The 24,849-nt window shown below is 39.0% G+C and overlaps 1 protein-coding gene across 1 annotated transcript in view; it reads left to right on the forward strand.

Moving 5' to 3' along the window:
• LOC113070621 (A disintegrin and metalloproteinase with thrombospondin motifs 16-like) overlaps positions 1-24,849 on the forward strand; it is a 117,536-nt gene that overhangs the window by 39,991 nt on the left and 52,696 nt on the right. The window contains exons 10-12 of the mRNA XM_026244023.1: positions 859-1,012; positions 12,759-12,854; positions 21,431-21,579. Of these exons, the coding sequence (XP_026099808.1) occupies positions 859-1,012; positions 12,759-12,854; positions 21,431-21,579 (399 nt within the window). The remainder of the gene's footprint in view (positions 1-858; positions 1,013-12,758; positions 12,855-21,430; positions 21,580-24,849) is intronic.

Here is a 24,849-nt window from a genome sequence, read left to right on the forward strand (position 1 = left end):
TCTTTCTTAGCAAATAAATAAAAAAATAATAAAAAAAAATCTACATATTTTTTCCCCTTTATATCATGCAACTCTAAACTCAAGTATTGCATGGGTATTCTTTAATTGTTTAGGTTGACCACCTGTGTGAGTATATTTTTTTGATTTGCGTGTTGCATATATTTAGACCTTAAGGCTGATTTATATTTCAGAATCAAAACTATGCTGTAGCTATGCTGTAGGTTGTGTGTAGTATGTGCAGGCAGTGGCGTAGCCTGACATGTACCTCTCCAAAAATGTCACTGCGCATCAAATCTATGTGGACTGCAAGCGCTGTGACTGGTCTGCTAGTGCAAACATGCCCGTGGAATCTGCAGAATAGCAGTTTTGCATGTGTAGTGCACATCGACGCAGACATAAACACAGAAGTGTTAATGAATACAGACGCACATCATACAGTGTAAAGGCTACGGCGTATGTCTGAAACAGAAGTATAAATCAGCCTTGATACACCAGTCGATGTGACCCCCATTACAGACCTACATCCCACACAGACTCACATACTGACCCAGTCTCGTCATGGAGCGCCTGCTAAACTACTTCATTCAGGGCTTCACTGTGTGTCACGCTCCTACAACATAAGCTATTAAACATTGTTAAATGTTTTCTCATGATCCTTGATATCGCTTACACGTGGAGCCTCACTGTGGGACGTATAAAACGGCAGCGTTCAATAACATACGTAATGCTGAAGTCAGAGGATGTGTTGAAAAGAGAGATGTCTAAATGTAGCCGAGGTAACTCCAGTTGTTATGTTGTCATGGTTCCTGCTCTACTGTATGGGACTTGAGTGGTTTTACAGTAGTATTTGTGTCTCAGTACTTCACAGGCCATCTGTCTGTCTGACGAGCCCAGTGCCATCCAGGAGTACAAGTACCCTGAGAAACTGCCCGGAGAGCTGTACGACGCTGACACGCAGTGCAAGTGGCAGTTTGGAGAGAAAGCTAAACTCTGCACTCTGGACTTCAAGAAGGCAAGTCCATTAGTAGCAGTATTACATATTGCTTTACAAATGCAAGACCCCCGAAATGAGTCATGAGTGCACATGAACAGCAACACATGACTGAACGTTTTTTGTACTGTAGAAGATGAGCTGTTTAGGTTCGGCAGGAAACGCTGCTCATTTAGCCAGTTAATGAGGTGATCGTTTACACTGCAAAACTACATCACTAGAATGTTTTTGCTTTTTTTAAAATGCCAGTAAAAGATTGCACACATCATTTTGCTTTCATCTTTTGGTGTCGAGCTTTCTGTTCTTTGTCAGGAAGCGAAAAGAGAGGAAAGTGAGGAAACTTTATAAATTTCCCACAACACATACAGTACATGCCATTTTGACCAAAATCAAAAGAATGCACTTAGTTATGACTTCCAGACTTACAAATCTGAACTTCCTCAAAGCTCTTGAAGGCAGCATTAGACAGCACAAATTTCCCACACTTAACAATACCTGCTCACCAGCAAAGCATACTGCTCAACCAAGCGTGGATCTTCTGATTAAGCAAGTTAAGAAGACTGGTTGTAATTTGCACACCGGCTTTCAAGCATGAACTAACATTCAAAGATTTGGGGTCGGTAAGATGTTTTTTTTTTTTTTTTTTAAGGATTCTCTACTGTTCGAAGGCATTCAGAATATGTGTTACCCAAATAAAATTGACAAACAGTAAGTCTTTGAGAAGGGGTTTATCAAGCTAGGTGGTGCATTAGAAAAGGGGCTCATCTCCTGCTTCCAAAATGCATCACAAAGTGCTTGAAAAAGCTGTAAACTAATTCCACATTGCACAAGGTGCAAACAACATTACGCCTGTTTCACACCAATGTTTAAGTTTTTTTCAAGTTTGTAGGTGTCAAGGTACAGAAACCAAATAATTAAATGTAAAATAGCACTGGATAGTCTTCAATGTAAAAATGAAATATACAATCAAACCTACATTTATTCAGACACCTTAAACATTTCTCACATTATTACAGTTTTGCTATATATATCAAAAATTATACCTGGTGTCTGAATAATTTTTGGGTTTACTGTTAAAACTACAAAGTAATTCAGTCAAGAGCAGTGAGTGATTTACTTGGATTAACATTACAGCAGCCAGTAGCTAAATTAGGCGCGGTCACTTTAAGAGACGATGAACGCATCCAATATAATACACATCCCATTTTTTCCCTCAGCTGTTTACTTTCACTTAAGAAATAACTGACAGTTTTTTTCGAGCATAATTTCCAAGGTGGATATTTTGACATGTTTTGTATGTATTTGTCGGCACAAGAGCAAAAATAAGCAAATTTGATGTTCAAGTGTTTTTAGGCACCTTTCTCTTCGCAGAAGAGAGCTTGGTTCAGTTTTGGTGTCCGTGATACGCGGCTCTCTCTCTCTCTCGCTCTCATGTGCACCGAACACCAGTAACCAGCTACTCCGTTCAGCTTTTCCAGTTTTTTGGGCTAAAGCAGGCAGCGTTCAGGCTGTGTTTTTTTTTTTTTTTTTTTTTTTTTTTTTGATATTATAACAAGCAGCAATGAGGAGTGTAGCTCGCGCAGTTGGCTCCTTGAAAAAATAAGGGGGTGATTGTTCTTCTCCACTCTCACCAGCCATGCTCTGAGGAGGCTCTGGGAACTCCTTGTCGCCTCGTAACGCTAGCGACGGACATGTCCCTCATCGGCTGGGGTGCGGTGATAAGTGGCCACCCTGCCCGTGGTCTGTGGAGACATATAAACTTCCTGGAGATGCTGGCCATGCTTCGAGCATTAAAACACTTTCACCCAGACCTAAGAGGCTATTGGTACATAGTTTCTGGTGTCTCAACCAAGGTTGCTGAGACCATCCTCAAATCAAGAGCTCCCTCCATGAGGAAACTGTTCACCTTGAGGTGGAAACCTTTCACCTCCTGGTGTGGAGACAGCCAGCTCGACCAAGTTAATTGGCTGGTTGGTACAGTTCTAGAGTTCCTGCAGGCCATTCTCTCCACAGGGTTGACCCAATCCACCCTGAAGGTCTACATGGGGGCCATTGTGGCCTACTGCGCCCCTCTTGATGGCCATTCAGTGGGCAGACACCCTCTGATTGCATGTATCCTCTGTGGTGCGCTAAGGCTGAGGCCTCTGGCCAGAAGAAGCTTATGCTAAGCGGTTGATCAGAAGGCTATCCTAAAACCTTGAGTCCTCTGATCTCCCCTCACCCTTGGGGGTCAAGGCTAACTCCACTAGGAGTGTGGTGGCCTAAAAAGCTTTCTTAGCAGGTGTCTCCATGCAGGACATCTGCAGTGCAGTGGGTTGATCAAAGACCTTAACCTTTGTGAGGTTCTATAAATATTTATTATTTTTGTAATAAATACGCAGCTTTCGACTGCTCAGGTAATGACGTCAGACAGATGCAGAGAGCAAATAAACTACAGAAAAGTAAAGCTACTTCACTTTAGTAATACTGGCCACGCATGCTGAGGAGAGATCACACAAAACGGACCACCAGCGCAATCCTGTGACAGTCTCGGGCGGTAATAGTGGAGCACGTGAAGGAGAGATGAGGCACGAATACTGTTCATGGTCTCCATAATTTTTTTTGGGTGTAGAAATTTAATGTGTATATATTCTGAATTCATTCAATCGCTATAGAAATCGTGATTCATTAGATTCTTAGAGTTTTAAATCGATTACTGTCCGAGATCTGATCTGATTCACGATTCAAAAATCATGTTTCAAGATTCGAAAGCACAGTCTGGAACGCTGTTGGTGAACCATGTTTCCATGAACACAAAAACAAAACAGTCTTTTACAGTCCTCTGAGTTGAGCGTAGGAATCGTATGTAGTCCAGTTTATTGTCCAAAGATCGTACATTAGCCAGTACGATAGCTGACTTGTTAAGGTTAGCCATTAGCCTAGCCCGGATACCTCTGCACTTAGCCCTCTTCTGCTTCCTATCATGCCGCTTGTGGCGCCTCCACTGTGGGCGAGATGCAGCAGTGGTGGTCGGTGATGGTGAAGGCCCCAGAGCAGAGTTTAACTTAAAAAAAAAAGAAAAAAGAAATTGGCCGACATCGTGCAGAAACTCACGACTGTATGTGTGCTTAAAGAGAGGTAGACGCAGTAACGTACAAAAACACTGCGACTCACAAGACAAAACACATGAAAACACCGTTCTGACGGGAGAGAGAGAAGCCGCTGCCATCATCATGTTGCTCTGTGAAATATTCCATGCAAATCTAGTCATTATATTAGGAATCCATGATTTTAACCAAATTTTAAATGACTGCGTTCCCAGACAGCAGCATCCACCTCCGAAAGCAATAACCACATTCACTGTATTTTGTCTGCTCATTCTGAGGTTCTCCTACTTTTCTTAGTGATGTATAGTGCCAATTTATCAGGAAGTGACGATTTTGTTCTCTTTGACTTGTTGGATGGAAACGGTGCTTGTTCACAAATGTTTTGTGCGATATTCCAATTTTGCGCATAATTTAAATTTGCAACTTTGGATGGAAACGCGGCTTGTTATAAGAGATTATGGACCTCTTTTTTTTTTTTTTTTTTGGTCTAAGCATTAAGGGATCCAAAATATTGTCATGCAGAATAAGACTTTCAAATATGTTATTTATAAGAATTAATAATAAGCCAATTTGATAGTAATATTCTACTAATAAGCAGTTAGTCAATAGTGAGATCTACCCCCCAAACCAAAATGTGACCCACCCAGGTGAACGTGTGACCTGCATCCAGAGAGTCTGATGCACAAATGCCTTGATGTGTGCTGCTATATTCACATCGGATTGCTCATAACATCAGGAGAGTACTGTCTTTATTTCTCTGTTGTTCAAATCAGCTGTAAAGTTATTCTATGATGCAGCAATTCAGGTCTGAACTCAATAGAGTTTTGCTAAAATCATTTTCCCACTGCGTAGTCTATACATGTAAAATTGGAGCTCTCTGCAGAGAAATCTGATAGAGTGTGGCTCTGGCCAATCTTTCTTCAGTCCTGCTCGCTCTCGTAAAGCAGATGCAGAGCTAAATATACTTTGGAGAGACGCCAGTGGGAAGCTGTTTTCACTGTGCTCCTATTGTCCTGATCTCTACTTCACAAAGAAATGAGACGAGGTCATGGGCACTGATGACACTGATGGACATAAATCAAGATGAATGATAAGTATAACATATTTTATAACATATTTTACCGACCTATATGTCAATATAATAATATTTTTTCAGAAGGATTTAAAATTTAATTTACTTTAGTTTAAAACTTTTTTACAACGGAAAAAAGTTACTTAAAAAGTATGCATTCAATTGATCAAAAAGTGAAAGTAAAGACATTTAAAATGTTTTTACAAAGGATTTATATTTTAAATAAAAGATGTTATTTTGAATGTTTTATTTGTCAAAGAAAAATAAAATGCATCAGTGTCAAGATTGGACCTCCCAGATCTATTCTAAGAACATTCTAAGATTCTAAGAACATTACCATTGTGCTAACAATGTTTTCAGTGGGTAGTTTTATTTTTGTTCCCAGAACATTCTCTCAAAAGATAGGATAACGTTTTCTAAAAACATTCTAAAAATGTTTATTAATAACATCATTAGAACATTATCCCCTAACATTCTAATTAAGATTTAAGCAGAGGTTTAGATGTTGATGTCTGTTTCAAAGTAATAGTTTGATTTGATGTCACCATAATGGTGGTAAGTGTTGGCTTTAGTTGTGCAATTTGATACGTGACTTGTCAGTGTTGTTTTTTAGCTGCTGTAATCTTTATTATGGCAAAAACAGCAGGAGGACATGTGCATGACGCTGATTGCTTGCTGATGTATAAGACCTCACCAAATATGAGCTCCGGTTACATTGTTTCACCCAACCTTATGTATGGCCTTAGTTGCGTATTATTTATTAAATTGACTCAATGGGTCAACAGCCTGAGAGCCAGCTGAATAGAAAGCATATAATTTCAAGAATTTGATTTTTTTTTTTTTTTTTTTTGTCACACAAACATCAAGATTCAGTGTATGACTCTCAACAATGGTGACATGCTTCATGGAGCAATGTATTTTGGGTACGTCATACAAAACATACATCAATGGCACCCAGAATGCATTGCAGCCTGAAGCATGTCACCATTGTTCAGATTCATACACTAATTATTGAGGTATCTGTGTGTCTAAGCATTCTGTGTTGCAAAGAGGTTCATGAACAAAGTAACTTAAAAAGAATAGACAAAAATATATATTATATAAATCTGCAGGATCCTATGCGTTGCAACACATTTGCTATAGTCACTAACAGAAAAATAATAGCATAGACTAGGCTCCAGATAAAACCAGTTGATCAGATCGTTACATGATGAATTTTTTATCTCAGCAAGTAACCCACATCACTTGATGATTTTTTTCAATGCTCACTGTTTTCATCATAACAAATATAGTTACAACAGTTAAACAAAAAGTAACTTTGAAAAGATTCATACTGCATAAGTACTGATCACCATAATGGTGACGTCAAAATAAACTATTATTTTCAATAAACCATCAGTGCCTCTGTTGATCTCTATATAATTCTTTTACATTTATGAAAGACATAAAGTCAGTCTTGTTTATAATAAGTTAAATTGGTAATACTGTTTTTGGAGTTATTTACGATGGAGTTTGACATCAAACAAAGGTTGGGTTTTCACTTTCAACCAACATTTGACTTCTGAGCCCCATATAGTGTAATGGGAAGCTTTATAAGAATGTTAGAAGATAATGTTCTAACAATGTTATCAATATACATTTTTAGAATGTTTTTAGAGAATGTTATCCTACCTTTTAAAAGAACATTCTGGGAACTTAAATAAAACTTGCCACTGAAAAAATTCCCAGAACATGAAAAATTTCTAGCTGGGCTGTTTTGTCATGTGTTTCAGTTCCTGTTTTGTCTTACTTGGTCTGTTTCCTGTCCTTTTTTAGTCTGGTTATTAGTTGATTCCCCACACCTGTCTGTTCCTCATTATACTGCCTTTAAAAAACCATAGTCCTTTCAGTTCTTGTTTGTTGGGTCTGCCAGTTACAAGTCAGTATGGGTGTTGTCCTTCCTCCTGTTTGCTTTGTTGGATTTTCCCATGTGTTGGATTAATGAAGACTATTTTGCTTATCCTCTTCTATGTGTTCCTTCCGTCAGCGTAAAACGTGACAATCAGTTTCTACAAAAATATTGTGCAACAGAGATGTTTTCAAGATTGATAATGATCGCAACTGTTTCTTGATCAGCAAATCATCATATTAGAATGATTTCTGAAGATCATGTGACACTGAAGACTGGAGGAATGATGCTGAAAATTCAGCTTTGATCACAGCAATAAGTTATAGTTTAAAAGATATTCATATAGAAAACAGCTATTTTAAAGTGTAATAATTTTTCGAACCTTTACTGTATTTTTTAAGTAATTGCAGACTTGGTGAGCAGAAAAGACAATTTTACAAACCCCAACCACAGTGTATAAGTAAATAAATGGCTTTGACCAAGAAACAGTTAGCAGTAACAAATGAAAATTAAATAATGATACGTTTAGTTTTGAAACATTTTTTTTTTTTTTTTTTTTTTGAAGAAAAATTGTAAATGGGTCAATATCACTATAAAGTGCTTTTTAAGACTTCACAATTTACAAAATAAATATATGAGATTTTCTATTAAAATTCATATTTGTTGTATTAATGAGGCTATAGGCTGTTAGAAATGCATACTGGTCAAGCTCCTGCACTTTTTATAAAATAACTGCAAGCAGACAATTTTGGAGTAAACCACGAAATATGTCCACCCTGTCATGAACAAATTCAAAGTAGAGTATATACATTTTCTTTTCACATAATGATTATAAAAAGTAGTTTTTCAGAAAGATAATTTGTCCCTTTCTCAACAAAACATTTTACTTAGTGGGAAAAGGGTTTTTAATTACTGCAACATTTGGATATTAAAGTGCCCCGATTGTGAAATTTTGCAATATTGTTTTATGAGTCTCTTAAAACAGGTTTATATGCATGCAAGGTCAAAAAAACGTTAGTTTTCTTAAAAAAAATTGATTTTATTTGACTTAGTTTCTAAATTATTCGTACATGACTCATGTGAAGCAGTTCAAAGAATCAGTCTCTATAAACCCCTCCTTTCCGTGAGCCCTCACTGCTGTGATTGGTCAGATGGCGCAGTCCTGTGTGATAAGTCCAGAGTCGTAGTGATTGCCATGATGGAATGACAGCCAATTTGAGCCGGAGTCTGATGATGAAATGGTTGAACTGGCTGATTAATAAGAGATTAATTTGCAAGCACGACTGGAGTAGGATGTTTCAGTGGTATGTGTCATATGTTAACAAGTTTGTGGTAATTAAAAGATGTGATGAAACAAATTTACTCTCACAGTGTAGGATACAGCGTCTTCTTGACATGATGTTAACCACACAGAAATATTACTGTGTGTGGGAAGGCATGTTGGCTATGTAGAACGTATGCAGAAATTATGAAAATGTGTTACTTCGTGACATAGAGCCTTAACAGAAGAAGATTCAAATTTCTAACGACTCGTTGAAGCAATTGCAAGCATGACACACTGCATGAAAGGTAATATTTGAAAAGGCATAATAGTGGCACTTTAAAGTGTTTAATTATCTTATAATCTGTTATAATACATCTAGTGGAAATTGAAGATACATTTTCATTAGACTGTAAGAGCAAAGCACAAAGAGAGCTTCATTTCAGAAGAGCAGCAGATGTCACTGAACTGTTTCTGTAGATGCCGAGCTCTCTCTGCTTTCACTGTGAATTAGTGTCTTGATATTGTCTGGCAGCGGGACTGTGATGAGCACTGTGTGATCGCTCTCCTCATGCTCAGCAGGAACAGATTTGAGGAGGTCTCGCTTTAACACACAGCTGCAGAACTTGTGCTGGGATCTGGACCGAGGTCACTCTGGCAAAAAGCTGATTTTTCCTCCCATCTGTGCACCCATTGTCAAAATATGATACAATAATCCAGATGTGAGTAATACAGACACATCAGCGGCTCCTCGCTCTTCTCATAGAGTTAGTGAATGAGACGGGCATTGTGTTAAAGATGTAGACATATGGGAGCTGCTCTTACAGGACAGTAAGACACTTTTATGATGTCTGATGAATCATGAAGTAGGTTTTACAAATCATTGTTCAGTAAGATACTTTTTCGTTTACTTTTTCGATTTCGAAATCTAGAAAATAATTATCTGAATCTTTTCCAAACTATACTGCAACCTCCAAGTGGATTTTGGTATAATGAAAGTGACATGACATTCAGCCAAGTATGGTGACCCATACTCAGAATTCATGCTCTGCATTTAACCCGTACACACACAAACTGGTTTAAATACCCCACAGTTTTAATAAAACTGCTGTCATATCAGGATGTTAAATTACAAGTATTTCTGTGCGAAAGAGCTCAGCATTCAGCAGAGATGTGCAGGCCTGTCACTTCTCATATCAGTGATGATAACCAAATATAATCTCAAATGTTCTCTAAATGTTTGATGCAATAGTAATGACATCAGTATTGAGGACAATCACTTGAGTAAAGTGATTCTCTGCTATAAAAACATTACAAAAACCAAATCAACTGAAAACATAATTTTTAATTGTTAGAAAACAAGCAGAACTATAAGTAAGTACAGTGTTCCTGTAGCTCAACTGGTAGAGCGTTGCGTTAGCAAGCAAGCTAGAACAAGTTTGGGGGTTCGATTCCCTGGGAACACATTTGTGGGGTGGTGTTGGTGCAGTGGATAAGACGCATACCTTTGGTGTGAGAGACCCAGGTTTGAATCCACTGTGAGGCACCAATGTGTCCCTAAGCAAGACACTTAACCCCTAGTTGCTCCAGAGGCATGCGACCTCTGACATATATGGCAATTGTAAGTCGCTTTGGATAAAAGTTTCAGCTAAATGAATAAATGTAATGTCAAATAATTCTCATTAATTCACAAATACATGTCTCCTAACTCTCATTAATTCACAACTACATGTCTGCTAACTCTCAGAGTAGACTTTTAGGTTTAGGGTTAGTAGAATAAGTTGGCATATACTTGCAAAGGTTGTGTGTGAACGCATGCACATATTCTGGGTAATCACTAGCAGTGTGAAAGTACAAAATCTAGCGAGCCGGGACACATTACCCATGTATTATCCGGAATCGCAGTGTGTTCTCCGCTGCCCCAAAGCAGACTGAGGCCATCAGGCACATCCTTCCCCAGAATGCAGCTGCTGCTATGCGATTAAGTTCACCCCGCACCCTCCCAAGTTCAGAGGCGTCCACTTTACTTCAATGAAAGTGGCAGATGCCCCTGTCTTTTGTGCAGAGATCACAGTCCTGCTGGCGAAAGATGCAATAGAGCCGGTTCCTCCAGCCGATATGAGGACAGGGTTTACAGCCACCACTTCATCGTACCCAAGAAATGCAGTGGGTTGAGACCAATCTTGGATCTGCATATTTTGAACCAGGCCCTTCAAAGGCTTCAGTTGAAGATACTCACGCAGAAGTGCATCTTCAGGTGCATCCGTCCCCAAGATTGGTTTGTAGCGATCGACATGAAGGACTCATTCTTCCATGTGCTATGTGCTTCATGCTGTTCACATTCTCCTGGGGTGCTTAACCGGGCAGCCGACGAGCTGTCCCGAACTGCACTCCCAGGAGAATGGCGACTCCATCCCCAGTTGGTCCAGCTGATTTGGACACGTTTCGGAGCTGCTCAGATAGACCTGTTTCCCTCTCAAGAAACCTCTCACGGCCAGTAATTCTACTCCCTGATCGGGGGAACACTCGGCACAGACACATTGGCACACAGCTGGCCGTGGGGACTGGACAAGTATGTGTTTCCCCCAGTGAGCCTTTTTGCATAGACACTGTGCAAGGTCAGGGAGGACAAGGAGCAGGTCCTGCTTGTGGCGCCTTACGGATGCAGGTGGCTTACACAGGACACTGGAAGGGTCCCTTTGGTAGGGATCCCAATTCGTCGGTCATCCGATGTGAAGTCAGAAGTGACTGACTGAAATGGAATGTCTCAGTTACGTATGGTAACCATGGTTCCTTCAAGGAGGGAAAGAAGATGTCACGTACAGTCGCCACAGCTCATGTACCACCGCCGAGAGGCCTGGTCTCTGGCTTGGCACATCAGCGAAAATTCTGAAAATGCAGTGCACCTGCTGCCTACTTATAATCAGGCTGTGATCAGCGGCAGCTGGATGCAATAATCGCATGCCAATGTGCATTGGCTCATTTAGTTTACACTCAAAGTAGAGCGGTCTATTTATGCGATATCACAATTTGTTGGTCACCGATGTGACGTTTCCTTTCCCTCCTTCAGGGAACGAGGGTTACCATACGTAACAGAGACATTACCTCTTTTTATTTATTTGTTTGTTTAATTTTTTCTTTTATAAATGTAGTAAAGTTTAAGTAAAAAGGATGTTAAAAAAAGGGTGGCAATGGTGAAGCCAAAAATAGGGAAATTGTGGCATTTTTAAATCCACAACTTATTATAAATATGAAAAATTAATTAGAAATGAACAAAAGATTTAACTAAAAAGTTCCATTAGTTCCCACTCACAGTATTTGTATGTGAAAATCTAACTGTGATAATCATTTGATATGCGGTTAAAATTTTGAGATTAAGGTGATTATTATTAGTATTATTATTGTGTTGCCACTAAATGCAAATTTTAAAACTGCAAATAAAACAAAATAATACATATAACTAGTGTAATATTTCACTCTAAATTAGTATTTTTATTATTATATTTACATTACATAACATTTATTCATTTAGCAGATGCTTTTATCCAAAGCGACTTACAAATGAGGACAGTGGAAGCAATCAAAAACAACAAAAGAAAACAATGATATATAAGTGCTATAACAAGTCTCAGTTAGGTTATACCCATGTCATTATACAGAGTTGTGTCCTGATATGTCACAAAAACAAGAACACACACACACACACACACACACACACATATAAAACATAATATGCAATTCAATAACATTATGTTGATGCAATTAATGAAACAATGTTAAAAATAAATTAAAATAAGATAATAATTACTTATAATTATTATATAATTATAAGTTAATATATTATAATATATTATATAATTATATATTATTATTATAATAATTATTATATTATTATAATACATTACCTGTAATGTATGAATTTCTTTCTGAAAGAATTTCTTCATTTTTTAATTTTGTAGAATTTTTTATTTATTTATTTTTTTTATACTTTAATATAACTGTATCAGTGTTAAAACAGACGTTTAAAATGGTGGTCAGGGCTAAGCCAAACATAGAGGTAATTCTGGCATTTAAAGACCAAACTTTTAAAAAAGTAACTAAATTAAATGCACAAAAAAAGTGTATTTTCTAATCTGTCATATGAATGTTTAAATGTACAAACTAAACAAAACAAGTCCCGTAGTTGCAGAATCACCACAAACAGAGAGTTTGACATAAGCTAAAACAAACCAGACTTGTCATTATTATATCCAGAGAGCATTATTGTGCAAAGCTGCTTTTGGACAGTCACACAGCACATTTATAACATCTATCCCTTACATAGTGTGCTGTAATCCTTCATTTGTTCAGTAGAGCTATCGCTCAGACTTCTGTCACAATTCTTGGCCGATCTCTGCTGGTTAGTCTTTTATCACAGTGACAACTTCTTTAATAAATCCATATCAATGTGTGTCACACAGGACATCTGTAAAGCCCTGTGGTGCCACCGGGTCGGAAGAAAATGTGAGACCAAGTTCATGCCAGCCGCCGAGGGCTCAGCCTGTGGTCCAGAGATGGTGAGTCATGCTCACAGTATGCATTCATGTCTTCAGAAGCATCTCATCTTCAACAGAAATCTCATCACACTCTGTTTCTTGTCACTGAAGGAGTTTAATCATTACCATCATCTCGTGGTTCTTCAGCATGTGACATTAACCCTGCGGGGGAGAAAGGCTTTTAGGGGTTTTGTTGCTCTTTCAGATGGGTTTTTAACAGATGTTTAGTGTCTTAAAACAGTGTTTACAGACAATGAGTGAACAATTCATGCTGAGAATCCTGAAAACACAATCCAGAATGTGACATTGCTGTTCACAAGAGAAGCAGAGGAGATTAATGTGAGATTTCACTGTCACTGTACTGAAGGCTAGAATAGATTCAGTTCAACAGGGAAACCTCTGCCAAATAGAAGTTTGCATTGAAAGTGCATGTTCACCAGAAAAATCTTTAAAATATATATTTTTATAAACTGCACTTGTACTAGGAATGTTGTCCCATTCTTGTCTAATACAGGCTTCTAGTTGCTCAACTGTCTTAGGTCTTCTTTGTCGCATCTTCCTCTTTATGATGCACCAAATGTTTTCTATGGGTGAAAGATCTGGACTGCAGGCTGGACATTTCAGTACCCGGATCCTTCTTCTACGCAGCCATAATGTTGTAATTGATGCAGTATGTGGTCTGGCATTGTGATGTTGGAAAATGCAAGTTCTTCTGTAAGCTGCCCATTCCACACACACTCATGTAACCCCACACCATCAGAGATGCAGGAACGGAGCGCTGACAACAACCTGGGTTGTCCTTGTCCTCTTTAGTCCGGATGACATGGCGTCCCAGTTTTCCAAAAATAACTTAAAACTTTGATTCATCAGACCAGAACAGTTTTCCACTTTGCCACAGTCCATTTTAAATGAGCCTTGGCCCAGAGAAAACGCCTGCGCTTCTGGATCATGTTTAGATATGGATTCTTTTTTGACCTATAGTTTTAGCTGGAAACGGTGAATGGCACGGTGGATTGTGTTCACTGACAATGTTTTCTGGAAGTATTCCTGAGCCCATGTTGTGATTTCCATTACAGTATCATTCCTGTATGTGATGCAGTGCCGTCTAAGAGCTGAAGATCATGGGCATCCAGTGTGGTTTTCCGGCCTTGACCCTTACGCACAGAGATTGTTCCAGATTCTCTGAATCTTTGGATGATATTATGCACTGTAGATGATGATAACTTCAAACTCTTTGTAATTTTTCTCAGAGAAACTCTTTTCTGATATTGCTCCACTATTTTTCGTCACAGCATTGGGGGAATTGGTGATCCTCTGCCCATCTTGACTTCTGAGAGACACTGCCTCTCTGAGGGGCCTTTTTTTAAACCCAATCATGTTGCTAATTGACCTAATAAGTTGCAAATTGGTCCTCCAGCTGTTCCTTATATGTACATTTAACTTTTCCAGCTTCTTATTGCTACCTGTCCCAACTTTTTATGTGCAGCTCTGATGAAATCCAAAATGAGCCAATATTTGGCATGACATTTCAAAATGTCTCACTTTCAAGATTGTATATGTTATCTATATTCTATTGTGAATAAAATATAAGTTTATGAGATTTGTAAATTATTCCATTCATTTTTTACTCACAATTTGTACAGTGTCCCAACTTTTTTTGAAATGGGTTTGTAATATTGATTAAACAAAGGCCACTTACTGTTAGTGTATTTAAAGTGAGACACTTAAATGATTGTTTCACAATTTTAAAAAGTGCACGTTGTAATGATGTCAAATTAAAGATTTCATTTAAAGGACATTTAAAATCAATGTTTTAATATTTTTTGTTGTGCTTTAAAGAAGTTAACTTATTTTAACGTGTTGAGTAACATACTAAAGCACATGTAAAGCACTTATAATTATATGTTTTAAATTACAATTTTAACTGTAGTGTGTAATTTGATATTACATTTAAAGTTAATATATTTTAAATGTACTAAATTGAAACTTCATCATTATAAAGGTGTAATTACAAATGTATTTAAATGCATGACATATACTGTAAGTTTCAATAAACTTAACTTTATCGTAAATGCCTGTCTGCACATTCAGCAGTACTTTAACCATATTTCAAAGACAATAGAAGTAATTATGAAATTATATAAATATATGTACTTAAGTCCTATTCAAGTGTGTCAAAAAAGCACTAAGTGGGTCAAAATTGCATTCATTGTAAAACTTTGATTTACATGTAGACTATTAATTGCATGCAACTGAATCTCTGAAACATTCCGTTCGCACTTATGTATGATTTTTTTAAAGTTGTTGTTTTTTGTTTTTCATAAACACTCTTTTTATAGCATGTTAAAGTGTAGTCCTTTTATACAAGAAAATGAGTGAAAATGAACATGAATGCAGTTCCGAGACCTGCTGGCGACGTTTCTAGACCTAATTTAGGGTCTGTCTGTCATCTCAGATCCCTCAATCTGTAACTCATCTAAACACTTGAATCAGATTTTAAGTGTGTGGCGTGGATCCGGTTTTAAACTGGATGTTTTTGCTGTTTGAACAACTGAAGGAGGTGCCAGATACATCAAAAATATTGAAAGAATTTGCACTGCTGGTCTGAATCTTGTCAGACAGACAGATCAGTGTTTTAGATACAGTACTTGCTCTCCTCCCTCTCCTGTCATGCCATAGAATGCCTTTCCACTGATCCTGGCCCTTCACAGCAGATTGAGTTTAATGAGCTCATGCTGACCTCCTGGGTATGTTACTGAAGTGGGTTTGGGGCATGAGGGCAATTACAGACCATCCTGAGCCGGTCAGGGAGGAACAGCTCTCTGCTGATACAGAGGCCAGTGCTGGTGGTCTGGATGTCTTTCACACTTGTTCCTCGAGAGGCGGCTCTGGATGTGTATGGTTTGTGATATATTAGACACAACAGTTTGACCCGAGTGAGAAACCGTGATGCTACGCAGCTCTAATGATGACAGTCTCCTCTAGGAATCCTGCCCATCTCCGTTTAAGAAAATATGAGCTCTGTGACATGAGCCAGAGACTCAGATTCAGTTACACACTGGGTGTGAAGAGCACTGGACTGGGACTATCGCTCAGTCAGTCTTTAACCTCTTGCAAAGAGCTGAATTAGATGGAATTGCTGCCTAATGGGAAGTAAAATGAATCTGTGAAACTGGGCCATTCAGTTACTTATTGTCACACTCGCATGTTCTTTCAGACTTTTCCAAATGTCCTTCAGTTAAACAATTTGTGAAAAAAATGTCCTTATATTAAACTTGAGAGACTGAATCTGTTCAGTTTAGTGATGACGAAAGAGCATTATAATGTGTGACTTATGCACAATATTCTATGCAGGGCTGCACTTTTTGGGGTGAAAAAAATAGAATTGCAATTTTTCTTAAAAGAAATTGGTGTAACACTTTCTATGAAGCCCGTATTTATAATATATTATAAGGATATTCTTAAGGCATTATAATGAATGCATAATGCATTATAAAAATAAAAACATATAATATGTTATATCAGTTCATGAATAATCAAAACAACAATTATAATACATCTTAATGCCTATGTATTTGTGGTTATGAGTTTAAGAGTATGATTATTTATAACACACAATGAACTCCTATTAAATCTACTTCATTTACAGTATAATGGACTGTATCATATCTTGACATTATTTAAGATCTGCACAGTATTCTTTCTAGTATGGAGGAATATGATGATGTACTTGCAAAGACACTTAAAGTCAGTTAATCTGTTGGTTGACCATCAAAATAAAGTGTAAGCATATATTTTGCATATATACTAATACTCTAATGACCTCTAGTTGGCATGTAGTTGCAGAGTTACTTATCAACAGCTGTCTAAGGGGTACCATCAAAATAATCAAACTAATATTACAATACAAATAGTTCAAAGCAAATGTGTCATATTCCACATCAATCTGATTTTATGGCTGTTTGAAAGAGATTATTGTTTATTTTCTATTAAGATTATTATTACTACTACTTATAAGTGGCCTTTGACCGCTTTAAGTAGCATCAGAAAAATGGAAAGATATGAAACTTATGAAAAGTGGATGCAATGTGTTCATTGTGTTATAAATCATCATACACTTAAAAGCTATGACCACAAATAAGTAATTATAATATATTAAAACTGTTGTTATGATTATTCATTAGATGATACAACATATGAGGTTTTTTATAATGCATTATACATTCACTATAATGCCTTAAAAATACCCTTATAATGTGTTATAAATACAGGCTTCATAGAAAGTGTTACCCCAATTTCAGTTTAAAAATGCATAAAAAAAAAAAAAAAAAAAATCCAGATTTGCTGTGTTTGTTTGTAGGGCTGTACAATTTGGCAAGAAATTTTGTGATTGGATAGCAATAAAAAGATTATTTAATAAGACAATAATTGTAAAATACCACTGTAAAATAAAAAGATTTTAAATAATAAGAACAAGCGTAATTAAAATTTGTAGTAGTATATTTTGCATTCCAACTGTAAAATAACAGCAAACCATTGAACTTCTATTTTGATAAAAAAAAAAAAAAAAAACTGTTGATAAAAGTTTCTCATTTCATGGGGAAATAGTCGGTGCATGTTGCATTTACAAATACCTCAAACACTAGCTTTTTCTATTCTTTTTCTGTTCTATCTGTTTTATTTTTATTTATATAGTAGTAATCAGTGGTGGACGAAGTACACGAATCAAGTACTTGAGTAAAAGTACAGATACATATAATAAAATATTACTCCAGTAAAAGTAAAAGTACACCTTTTTCAATTTTACTCAAGTGAAAGTACAAAAGTACTAAATTTTTTATGTACTTAGGTAAAAAAGTACTGAATGATAGATGTTTGCAATTTTATATAGACTACTTAATATAATTTTATATTAGCACATATTTTTTTATAATCCTACTGCTCAAAACACCTGGGATTTTTTCCAAAATAACAACTATATGGAGTCAAGATATATTTTTGTTGTTGATATGGACTATGTTGACGAGAGTGATGTTCACTGTGAAGCTTACACTGCGATGTTCCTGAGAGAAAGCAGAGTTGACCATTTGATTTTCTCCAGTAAGAAAAAGTGTTTTAAAGTTAGTTGTTTTACAGAACATCACAGTTATATATGACATGAGAATAAGGACTAAGTTAGGAAGAACATTTTAAGGGAAATATAGTTATATTTTCATAATGATTTTTTCCTTCTCAAACCTTTTTTTGTGTTTTTATTTTTTTTACCTAAAACACAGAGACGCTGATTGATGTGTCTGCATCGTCTGCATTCAAGCATTTCAGTGGGCTTAAATAGATCACTCTTTACAGCGGATTTAGTTCCCAAACAACTGACAATTTTGACTTAAATATGATTTTCAGTTACAATAATTAATCCTAAATTTCGACATTAATAACTTACTTTTAGCAACATCAGCGGTACGTGCGCTCACAAGATCTCCCGATTCTTCTTAGACTCGCACTAAACGGTTCATTTGAATCAGTGAGTTGTCGACTCTAGAACAGCTGCAATGGGATAATTCTAATTCGTAAATGAATCATTTGGTGCGATTTGTGATCCGATTGAAAAGTTTATTTTGAAAAGACTCAGTTCATTCATGATGAATCAGAGACCGCTTCTGCATGTAGGAGCACGTGTTATATTATAGAGAGTAACAATATGTTTTATGAAATGTAGTGAAGTTAAAAGTACGATCTTATGCTTTGGAATGTAGTGAAGTAAAAGTAAAAGTTACTAAAAATAAAACGACTCCAGTAAAGTACAGATATTTGAAAAATTGTCACGGTTCATGAATCGGCTGTCTCACACGGAGGTGTCTGCATGAGTGTAATGGTGTGGGTGTGGTTACTCGTTGTGTTGATTAGTGTCACCAGCTGTCGTTGATTCCACCTCCTTCATATGCCTGTAATTACCCTCCCACGTTGTCAAATCGTTGTGGTTGTTCCTCGGTGTGTGTCCTGTTCTTGTGCCTCATCAGCTCAGTTCTCCGTCTGGATTTCGTCAGTTCTTCGTGTCGTCTGGATTTCGACAGTTCTTTGTGTTGTCTGGATGTTCCACGGTTCCTGGGTTCTCTACACGCTCTTCACCACACCACCACCGGATCACCATCTCGTCCCTGCTTCAACCACCTCCTGAGTGTTTGTCCCTGACCTGTGTCTTTACTCTGACTTTCATTAATTAAACTTTGTTTACTTGCATCTTGCATTCTCCTGTTATTTCATTACAGAACGATCTGACCACTACTTTTCAGAGCGAACAGACAAAGGTTGCATTTGTTTTAACCCTACTGTCAGGAAGAGCAGCGCTTTGGGGTCGGCAGTATGAGAGAACGGACAACTGCTGCACCTCGTTTCAGGCACTCTCCGAAGAAATGAAGTGGTGGGTAAGGAGGCGGCCAGATTACTTCTCCTTACTGCGACAGGGAGAAGGCTCGGTCGCGGATTTTTCCATTCGATTCCGCACCCTGGCCGCAGAGTGCCGTTGGAACAAGGAAGCGCAGTGGAATATGTTCCTGCATGGGCTGACCGCGTATATAAGGAGATTTACACCATGGACTTACCAGAGACGATGAACGGACTGATAGAACTCACTCTGAGAGTGGACGCTCGTCTGAATCGCGTGAACAGGCTAACGTGCCCCAGCCGTCCAAAACCCAGCTCAGAGGACCCAGTCACTCCCGGGTGTATTTTACCTGATAAAATACCTAAGTTGTCATCTCCACTCTGGTATGGGAGGTCGAATCGAAGGTCAAGACAGCCTTAGAAGGGGTAATGCCTCCGCCTGGTTGCCCACCGAGTCGTTTGTTTGTGCCAGAGGGGTTACGGTCCGACATTATTGGATGGGGTCATTGCTCCAACATGGCTTGTCATACAGGAGTGACTCGCACTAGTTTTCTAGTTAAGCAACGATTCTAGTGGCCTTTAATGGCTCACGACATTCACGATTTTGTTTTGGCTTGCTCAGTCTGTGCCACTGGTAAGACATCTAACCGACCCCTAGACGGGCTGCTTGGTTGCCAAGAATCCGTCATCCTGGAGCCAACAGCTTTCTATGGTGGAGGATGCCCACAATTCGTTGCAAGTGTCATCCACGGGCCTCTCGCCATTTAAGTGTAGTTTAGGTTACCAGCCACCAATGTTTCCAAGTCTGGAATCCGAAGTCGCGGTCCCCTCCACTCACGCTTTCGTCCAGAGGTGCCGCCGTACTTGGACTGGAGCCTGTGAGACTCTACTCCAAGCAGGGAGGCGCATGAACGCCAGGGCCGATCGTCACCGGTTGAAGCCTCCCGTTTACATCGTGGGTCAAAAAGTGTGGCTTTCTACCAAGAATATTGCTCTCTGCTCTGTGTCTAACAAGTTAGCTCCCAAATTCATTGGCCGGTTTCCTGTCACCAAAATTATTATTTCGGTGGCAGTCCGACTCAAACTCCCTCCGGCATACAGGAGAATTCACACCGCCTTCCATGTGTCCAAAATCAAGCCTATGTTTTATTCTCACACTTTTTCGAATGCCCCGGTAGGCGTATTCGTAGATGGGGAACCCACATATGTCGTAAACCGCATTCTGGACTCGAGACGGAGGGGATGCAGAATTTAGTACTTGGTGGACTGGGAGGGTTACGGTCCGGAGGAGAGAAGTTGGGTTCCTGCTAGGGACATTCTGGATCACTCCCTTATTGATGATTACAATCGACAGGTAAGGTTGTCTGGGAATGCCAAGAGGTCCTAGGGGGAGGGGTACTATCACGGTTCATGAATCGGCTGTCTCACACGGAGGTGTCTGCGTGTGTGTAATTATGTGGGTGTGGTTACTCGTTGTGTTGATTAGCGTCACCAGCTGTCGTTGATTCCACCTCCTTCATATGCCTGTAATTTCCCTCTCATGTTGTCAGATCATTGTGGTTGTTCTTTGGTGTGTGTCCTGTTCTCGTGCCTCACCAGCTCAGTTCTCCGTCTGGATTTCGTCAGTTCTTCGTGTCGTCTGGATTTCGTCAGTTCTTCGTGTTGTCTGGATCTTCCACGGTTCCTGGGTTCTCTACACGCTCTTCACCACACCACCACCGGATCTCGTCCCTGCTTCAACCACCACCTGAGTGTTTGTCCCCGATCTGTGTCTTTACTCTGACTTTCATTAATTAAACTTTGTTTACTTGCATCTTGCATCCTCCTGTTATTTCATCACCAAAATGTACTTAAGTATAGTAACGAAGTAAAGCTACTCCGTTACTGTCCACCACTGGTAGTAATAATAATAATAATAATAATAATAATAATAATACATCTTTCTAAATATGCTGCTTTAAACTAACTGAATGTGTTATATATATATATATATATAATGTGTTATGTGTTTGTTTTGTCATTTTGAAGATTTACATTCCTTATACAGTAAGATAAAGATCAGAAATTATGTTATTTAAGAAATTACATTTTATTATGTTCATACAGGTTAAGAGAATGATGAGAGAATTTTTATTTTTCGGTCTACTGTCCCTTTAAATGTAAAAAACATTATCGCTCTCCGACTGATGTGTGTGGGTTTCTGTGTGTTTTTGCAGTGGTGTCGTCGGGGTCAGTGTGTAAAGCAGGGTGATGAAGGTCCTAAGCAGGTTCATGGTCAGTGGTCACCCTGGTCTGGCTGGTCCAGCTGCTCGAGAAGCTGTGAAAGTGGAGTGACCTACAGAGAAAGACACTGCAGCAGCCCCAGGTACATATAGGCAATACAAATAAAATGAGAGCATCCTCTACACAACAATTTAAGTTGTTGACGTGAAAATCATGCATAACAGGATTTTAAACAAAACATTGCAATCATTTCTTTCAAAAAAGTAAAAAAAATATTTTGCTGCATATCCAAGAATGGCTTAGATCATATATTAATCCTTTTTTGGATACAGAGCAAATGAAATGTTGAAAGTGTTGAGCTGTTATCTTTTGGAAATGAAATGAAAAAGTGTGCAGATTCATTTTTCTTCATTGAATTATTTCATGTTTTATCTTATTGCAGTGAATCACTACTATTCAAAAATTTGGAATCAGCAAGATTTGTTTTAAATGTTTAATTTAAACGTTTATTCATCAAGGGCACATTAAATTGATCAAAAGTGACAGCACAGATGTTTATGAAATTACAAACATTTTCTATTTGTAATAAATGCTGTTCTTTCGAAATTTCTATTCATCTGTGAATCCTAAAAAATAAAATGCATCACAGTTTGCACAAAAATATTGTGCAGCATAACTGTTTTCAACATCTTCTACGAATGAAGCAAGCGCTGGCAGGGATGCTGGAAGTATGGCACTGAGACACATATTCTCGTTCCTTTCAGGAACCATGGTTACATATGTAACCTGGAGACGTTCCTGTTCAGGAACTTGAGCTTCGTCGAAGCACTTTGGGAATGAGAATGCCCACGCCATCAGAATTTCAAAATCCCTGCCTGGCTCACATATCTAGACCATAAAATTTGACAAAGGTACTGGGCGTGGACCAACCCGCAGCGTCGCAGATGTCCTGCATGGACACACTTGCACACTTTCAATACCATGACTTAGGTGCCCTTGAGCAAGGCACTGAACCCCCAACTGCTCCCCGGGCGCCGCAGCATAAATGGCTGCCCACTGCTCCGGGTGTGTGCTCACAGTGTGTGTGTGTGTTCACTGCTCTGTGTGTGTGCACTTCGGATGGGTTAAATGCAGAGCACAAATTCTGAGTATGGGTTACCATACTTGGCTGAATGTCACTTCACTTTCACTTTTTTTGATAGAAAGGCCTTGGAGGCCACCATACCTTGGGTTGAGTGAGCCTTGAACCCCAAAGGCGTGGGGATATCAAAGGACTTGTAAGCAATGGATATGGCATCCACTATCATCCAGCTAAGTGTCCATTTAGTTGGTGGAAGACTTCTCTTAGGGGGACCATAGCAAACAAGCAATTGGTCCGCCCTCCTCCACAGGGCAGCTCTGTATCCAATGAAGGACAGAAAGCCTGGAGTACGACAGGCCATGGTGCATATGAGGGGACTTTAGGGATATACCCCCACTCGAGGGTATAGAAATACTTTGGCTAGGCTGGACACAAAGTCAAGATAGGAAGGTGCTACTGAGAGGGCCTGGAAATACCCAACTCTCTTTAGAGAAGGAAGGTAGTCTTGATAGTGTCCTTTATGTCAGATAGGGTCAACCACAAATGCCTCTCCGATGCCACCATAGCTGCCATGGACCGCCCAATTCGGTTGTTAAGTGATGACGTAAGAAGCGCTGTTTCCGGGTCCAAGCCTCAACTCGCTTCACTTGAGAATACGACTTCAGCAGCCGTTAATTAGCACTGTTTATTCTGTTAATAATTTAAGCTAAACGCTTTCAAACTTACGCTATACACTACAGTCTCCTTGCTCACAGCGTCCCAAACACAAATAATTTTTATATTAATTTTTTTATATTTAAATTATCATTCTCTGCCTATCTGGGACTTCGGTATGGAGTTAAAGGTTAAGACTATAACTTTTTCGCTAGTATTCTATCACATTGTGAGTTTATATTAGCACCTTTTGTTGTTTTCTCGTGGTAACTGATAGAGAGTTTGGACACGGAAGCGCTGCTACGTGACGTCAGACTAAACAAGCCAATAGCACGAGTGGTCTCCTTGGTGGTGCGAGAGCGAGATCAGCAGTTCTTTTTAACTCTGTGATGTTATCAGAGTTAAGCTCCTCACCCTCGTTTAGCTCCTTAAGCAGGTCTGCCTGCTACGCCTGTAAGTCAAGTCACCTTTATTTATATAATGCTTTTAACAACACAGATTGAATTTGAAAATTGAATTGAAGAAAATATTTGTATGTCAATAATGCAAAAAGGCAGTTCATCATTGAATTCAGTGATGTCATCATCCTGCTCAATTCAGTTTAAATCGTATCTGTGAAATCAAGTCAACGATATGCTAGAAATTAAGTGTAACACAGACATTGCGTGCAGATATGCACCGGCCTGACCTTCTGCTGCACACCCTTTGCCCACAGCGGCTTGGAGGGCAGTGCTGGAGCCTTTAAGGATGCTGCCGCGCCCGGGGACATATAGCTAATTACCGTCTGTTCAACCTGGTGCATCGTCCTGTAACCACGCTCACTCAACCCTGCCACATTCCCATAATAATCAGACATAGGGATTAAGAGATGGGCTGAGAAATGCCTGGCCCATTGGAGGTTGGGGAAAAAACACAGAAAGTGTTCATCCAGCTTGCTTCGCTGAGGCTCGGCATGTTTCTCGGCAGGCCAATCAATATTCAACTTGGCCACAGTGCGAGTAACCACCTTCAGTAGCTCTTCATTCTCTGGCAATTGAGGGGGCATCGACAATCTCCACGTCAACCCCCTTGGAGGAAGACAGGCAGAGCATCAAGCCCTACCAAGGAAGTAGCTGCAGCACAGGCTTCCGAACTCAGAGATAAGGCAGATCTGGTGGGTGAGGAAAGAGACTGGGACCCGCCCATATCCATTCCCTCCATCAGATCCAACTGCAAACCCCACGAATGCAGCCACCACTCCGCCTCGGCGGAATTGAGACCAGCACAGCGAGGAAGGCTGGTGAAGGCTTCCTCCTCGAAGTGATCTTTCCGGGAGCAAAGTGTACGCAGTGGAAGAAGCTGAACACTAAATAAGACTCACAAACACAGAGTTTCAGACTGACACATACAAAGTGCTTAGCTAAATGACAGAAATCTGATGCTGGCTCCACTGCACATGCTTTAAGCTTCCTGGTCTATGATGTCACCCGCCCATGACGTCTTGCCCTTCCATTGGACTGATTACACATGAGATTCAGAGTGTGGTCAATTAGAAGGCGTTCCCAAAGCACTTCGACACAGCTAGAGTTCTTGAAAGAGGAACAGCTATTTTAAACAATAATAATATTTGGCAATATTACTGTTTTTTTGCTGTATTTTTGATCAAATAAATGCAGAGTTGGTGAGGAAAAGAGACTT

The sequence above is a fragment of the Carassius auratus genome, unplaced genomic scaffold (genome assembly GCF_003368295.1).
Source record: "Carassius auratus strain Wakin unplaced genomic scaffold, ASM336829v1 scaf_tig00004858, whole genome shotgun sequence".
Classification (NCBI taxonomy): Eukaryota; Metazoa; Chordata; class Actinopteri; order Cypriniformes; family Cyprinidae; genus Carassius; species Carassius auratus.